This window comes from Protobothrops mucrosquamatus, unplaced genomic scaffold, assembly GCF_001527695.2.
Source record: "Protobothrops mucrosquamatus isolate PMUCROS unplaced genomic scaffold, P.Mucros_1.0 scaffold420, whole genome shotgun sequence".
Taxonomy (NCBI): domain Eukaryota; kingdom Metazoa; phylum Chordata; class Lepidosauria; order Squamata; family Viperidae; genus Protobothrops; species Protobothrops mucrosquamatus.
The window spans coordinates 58,792-64,791 of record NW_015386749.1 but is presented as its reverse complement, the minus strand read 5'-3'; the positions used below and the strand labels follow the sequence as shown (position 1 = coordinate 64,791).

General features: G+C 37.6%; 1 protein-coding gene across 1 annotated transcript in view; it reads left to right on the top strand.

The window, feature by feature from the left end:
• Nucleotides 1–570: 570 nt before the first annotated feature.
• Nucleotides 571–6,000, top strand: part of RASA2 (RAS p21 protein activator 2) — a 41,134-nt gene continuing 35,704 nt past the window's right edge. The window contains exons 1-2 of the mRNA XM_015816290.1: nucleotides 571–745; nucleotides 4,722–4,839. Of these exons, the coding sequence (XP_015671776.1) occupies nucleotides 682–745; nucleotides 4,722–4,839 (182 nt within the window). The 5' untranslated portion in view covers nucleotides 571–681. The remainder of the gene's footprint in view (nucleotides 746–4,721; nucleotides 4,840–6,000) is intronic.

The following is a 6,000-nucleotide window of genomic DNA, read 5'->3' as shown; positions in this document are numbered from 1 at the left end:
AGTCACCAGGAGTCAAGACTGACTCGAAGACACATACACAAAAGATTTGGCCTTAATTGAAAAAGGGAAACGACCCATCACTAATATAGAAATGCCCAATTAAGAGTCTCGTGCGTTTTTGTAGCCCTCCATCGTCATGGTATGCTCCAGCCTTTGCCGAAAGAGCCGTTCCCCCCTTCCAGTTTCTTCAAAACTGCTTCCATTTTCCAAATCAACATTGGTTTTGATATGCAAAAAGCACTGATTCTTTAGTGCGGTTTAGATCTGGAAATGACGCTGGGCCCGCATCAGATTGAGTAACGGCTGACAGTTCCGGCCGCCCTGACTTTCTCTTAGTCATGCCTAACGGAAAGATAAGGCAGCTGCCTTCTCCAAAGGGCAGAGGCCATGCATCAGCCCGATAACCCCTAAGTCCCTCCGCTCTCTTGCCGGGGAAAGGAAAGCCGAAAGAGTACGCATGCGCGAATGGCATCCGTGCCCTGCCGCCCACCTTCGAGCTTCCAACCAATGGCAGGAGAGAAGAGCCCGAGAGCGGTGGGCGTGGCTGTGGTGGTTAGGGCTTTGCCCGTCAGTACAGCGACGGGGTAGGTCTACGCGGTTTTGTACACAGTCGAGCGCGTCGGGGCGCGTGCGGAAGCCGTTTGGCCTTTCTCTTGGCCGCGCGGCGGGTGGCCCCCGGCTATGGCTGCTGGCGAGGGGGGCGACGAAGAGGTGCGAGTGCTACAGACTCTCCGTGGAAAGATTTGTGAGTCACTGGGAGGGGTCGACTATCCGGACCCGGTTCTCTCTGTGTGTGTGTATATGTACAAGTCCGTGGCCGGAAAGAGGGCGAGGGAAGTGCGTGTGAGGGCGGAGGTCGGAGACGAAGCGGCAGAGCCGGAAGGAAGTACCTGTGCCTTGTAGCGGCCTCACTGACTCATCCGCCCCAGCCCTCCAACCCCTGCTGCTTCCCCGGGTGTTTTGGGCGGGTGTGTGCGTTTGTGTAGGAGTAGATTAGTCCGCCTCGTGGCTAAAAGCTACAAGCAGTCGGGGTGGAAGTGCATCAGTAATGCAGTCATTGTGATTAATTTACTTGTTGGTGCCCCTTCTTGTTGTGATGGGTTGCTTTTACCCCTCTTATTGGAGGGGCTTTGTAAGCCACTCAGATGTCATGGATTAAAGCGGTCCAAACCTCTCGAAAATAAACGTAAATAATGAGTAGGAAGGTAGTGAGAGAAATCAATACACGCGTGCACCCCTATCAAAAAGAGAGAGGAGTGACTGAAGATTATTATTTATTATTATTATTATTATTTGGATTTTTATCCCGCCCTTCTCCTTACGGACTCAGGGCGGCTGACAGCCTGGTAAAACAAATACAGAGATAAAAATACCCACTTTAAAACCTAATTAAAATGAAATATTTGATATGGCCTGTGTCAGTTTAAAATTATTCTTAAAACCCCACTAAAAATTCCCCCTAGGCCAGTCCCGCTTGTTGGAATAGCCATGTCTTAAGGGCGCGGCGGAAGGAAGGGAGATCCGGGATCACCCGGATCTCTGAGGGCAGTTCGTTCCAGAGGGTGGGAGCTCCCACCGAGAAGGCCCTTCCCCTGGGGGTCGCCAGCCGGCACTGTCTGGCTGACGGCACCCTGAGGATACCCACTCTGTGGGAGCGTACCGGCCGATGGGAGGTAATCTGCGGCAGAAGGCGGTCTCGGAGATGAGAGTTGATGTAAAAAATAAAATAAAAGGGACCTTCAAAGGAAGATTTTGCACCGGGATAGATGATGTGTGGGTATAACATTATTTTTAAGATGGGAATGGGAGGGTTGTAATCCATTAGGATCTGAGAGCACCAGGGTGGTAAAAACTGGCATGTGAAGTAAATGGGGATATTTGTGTAAGTTTTGGAACCAAGTATTTGGTTAAAGGGATTTAGGAGTTAAGCAAGGCAGTCCACTTTTTCTCTTGCCTGGAGCTAACTCTCATTTCCTAACTATTACTTGAAAGCTTTTATTACATGTTACATTTGATAGATGTTTCCCAATTCTGACTTTTTATGTGGAAACTGTTCTGTGTAGTAACACTTAAATGTTTTAGGTGAAATTTAATTTGGCTATATAGCAAGGTAGACTTATAGGACAAATCCTTGACATTTCTCTTCATAATTAAGTTTCCAGAGGGTTAATTATGTTAGTCTATTGAACAACAAATTGTATTTTGACAGATTTAAAAATACCAATGGAGAATTTAAAAATAACATTTAAGGCTTAAAAGTAACATACCAAAGAGTACTTACTAACAAATCCTATATATAACACTCTAGGTTGTATCCTGTCAAAACAATATTTGACACCTATAGTCCACATATTAATGCCATTGCTATCACCTGATCTTTACAGTAGGTTACAAGTGGATGCTGCATTAGGAGAGAAATGAACGTGTGAATGTGATGTAAAACTAACTACAGTAGTCTTGCAAACCAACTGCATATCTAGTAGTATAACAAGATGTCCTCACATTAAATGCCAAAAGAAACTACTGATTTAAATTGAGCTTACCATTGATAAATCTTCATGTACGTATTTGGTAAATGGTGTGCATCTGATTGAATGGATGCAGCCATCACTACAATAGTGTTTAAATCATATTTTTATGTGTAAGAAACTTTATGTACACATATATACAAATGCAGCTTTAAGTCTTAAAAATTATTAGAACGGCTATAAATGAAAAACACCAGTGCTTATCAAAAATTGAAAATGACGTATATGACATATACAGTACAATTCCATGTTTAGCAACCCTTTGGGTTATTGATCAACATTGTCCTTAATAAATGAATTATCATAGTTCAAAATGTATCTTGTCCTGAATTTTTTGTAGAACGATTTTTACTTCCACACTCCACATTTATTTATACCTTGGAATAGAAATATCACTTTTCCTGTTTTCATTCCAATTCTTAGATTTTTTAATCTTTGAGGAAAATATGAAATAATGCAAATATTCTTTCTGTTTCTACTGGGAAAGATCTCTGAAGTGAATGAATGAGACCAATTAAAATGCCTTTGCAATGATTTAGTTCAAAGGAGTCAACTAATGATTTTTACCAATTCATAACAATGATTCTCTAACATCTTACCCTTACTTGAAATTTATTTTGACTGAAAAAAATTGAACTACATACCCATGTTTGATTGGTAGATAACAGTATATTTGTTTAGGAAATTCATTTGTATTTATTATAATTTTAGTATGTTAAATAGTTATAACTGCAACCATGACATTTTAATGAAAATGTTAGCATTTATAGATTTTAATTTCTAAAAAACTGATCTTTTGGGTAAAATTGAGACTTGTTTAACAAGAAACCTTTTTCAAGGGGGAAATGTTTTGTTACTTGCATGTGATTTATCAGGAAATTGTATAAATGACCACAGTTTGGGAGGAGGGAGAATGTTATATTTATTATTATTATTAAACATGATATAACAGTGGCTATCAAAATGGACAAAGTTAATAGGATGTTTTTGGCAAATATAACCAAGGTGCATCTTAACTTGAAGATAGAAAATGTAAAAATTATAGTCTGAGATATAGGGAATAAAAAAGTGATAATGTTATGAGTCAATTTTAGGGTAACCGGAACAAACAGGATGTAGTGGTTTTGTTGAAATGGGAGGAACTGAAGTACTTTCATGTAAGTCAAATGTAACCCGTTTCCTTTCTCACGCATTTGAAATAATTGCAAGAAAAATGTTTTCAATGAAAATGTATCTTGCAATATGGTCTTCTGTTCTAGATTTGATTTAAAACCATGCCTGCTTTCAAAATTTTTAGTATTTATAGTGTATATTACACTTTCTATATATATATATATATATATATTTGAAGGGAGAAATGAGATATGGTGCCTTCACTATCAAACATGCCTTTTTCTGGCCACAAAAGCCCAAGAAGAAGCATTTTTTTAAAAGCTAAATGTCTATGGAGATTCTCAATCATCCAGGTCATGGTTGTCCCAAAGATGCTTTTTCAAGATGTAACTAGACTTTCTTGTTTTTCTTTGAAGACATTTCACTTCTCATCCAAGAAGCTTCTTCATTTTTTAAAAGTATTTGCTTAATTTATCCTGCTTGTGCCATTTAATTTTTCTTTCCAAGTAGAATTCAGTTCGCTACAAATCCCTAGTATTTGTATAGTGTCTCTGTAATATTTTTAGATAATAAGATTATTGAGATAATAGGTTAAGTTTCTTAAATATCTCTAATAAACTAGAGTTACCTTATTTGTAGATGTCTTAATATGGGGCTGTACGGTTATCCTTAAAGTAGATTTCTAAGAGGTTTATTTCTCAAAATAGTTGAAGTATGAATGAAAATTAGGTGAGATTTGGATGAGATTGAAATATGATGTCTCATTAGGCTAAATTAAATGGAGTTCTGTGATGTGTCCACGTGATTGCATTTTTCTCAATCTTGTGACTTTCTTCTTTGTGTTTCCTAATAATAAAGGATGGGATTTATGGAAATTGTGTTTCACCACAAGAACTCCAAATTGTGGTAGAGTAATTTATAGCAGTAAATACAATAATAATGTTTATTGGCTACTTACTTCAGTATGCTGTTATTTTTTTAACATGATGAGAATAAAATAATCTCAACATTTCATTTGTAAATTGATTGAACCATGGTTTTCTTCTACATGGTATTAAAAATATTTTATTTTCTCAATAGGTCAAGCCAAAAACCTAGTGCCATATCTAGGACCAAATAAAATGAGAGACTGCTTTTGTACAATCAATTTGGATCAAGAAGAGGTATTTCGTACTCAAGTGGTAGAAAAATCTTTAAGGTGAGCTTCTAATCTTGACATCAGTCTTACTTACTGAAAGTAAATCTTAGTTAGAAAGCAAACCTTAGTTAAGTTAGAAAATTGAAGGGATATTTTATTCATTTATAATATTAATATACTGTTGATTGTCTAAATATATCACTTAGTGTAGTAGATGTTCATCAGAGCTCTAATTGTTATATTGTGTTTCTATTAATTGGAACTGAGCATACAGAAGGAATAGAAATGTGCAAATTTGTTGATCCAGGAACAGTCTTGGACAACTCAATTTCTTCCTCCATCATAAAGTCGTCAGAGTTGGCTTGGTAGATTCTAGAAGTAAATAATAGATTATAAGGGTTGGAAGGAAGCCTTGGGTTAGAACAATCTCATCTAGCTTCCTTAGTCCACATCTCTGGAAGATGTCTCTCGAGCCTCAATTTAATAATTCTAATAAAAGAGTTGACCACGTCCTAAGGCAAGCCTGTTTCACTGCTAAACATCTGTTAATGTAAATATTTTTTCTTGATGCCCAATTAAGGTCTGTTTCTTTGTAATTTAAAAACATAATTTCTTGTCTTGCCCACTAGTGCAGCACAGAACAAGGCTTCAGTTATTTGAAAACAGCTGTCCTATCTTCCTGCAGGTATCTCTACCTCATACTAAACATATTCAGCATCTTGTAACTTTTCTTCATAAGTTTTTTCTTTCATATTCTTTGAGATCTTGGTTGCTATTCTCTGGACATATTCCTGTTTGTCAATATCTGTGCTAAACTTTGGTGTCAGGTCTTTTAGATATTGTCTGACCAGTGCAAAATAGAAAACAAGTCATTTATCTTGTATAGTTCTCTTGACGCAGCCCTGGGTTGCATGTAACTCTGGACAAAAATAATTTCGCTTTCTGAGCACTTTTGGGGATATCTTACAGATTTTTGACTGCTAATCATGAAATTAACCTGTAATTTAACCTGTCATGTACCATTTTATAAAACTCTTCTGTTTTTACACAATGGCAATGTACACCCTTCAGTACATGTTGGCTATGCTGCACACATGAAAGAAGCATACAAAAACATGTAACTGTTGTTGAAATATATCCACTGCACTAAATCCAACTGGAATATCTACTAGAGCACCAAACTACATTCAACTAGTTGACAAACGTCTTGCAGCATACAAG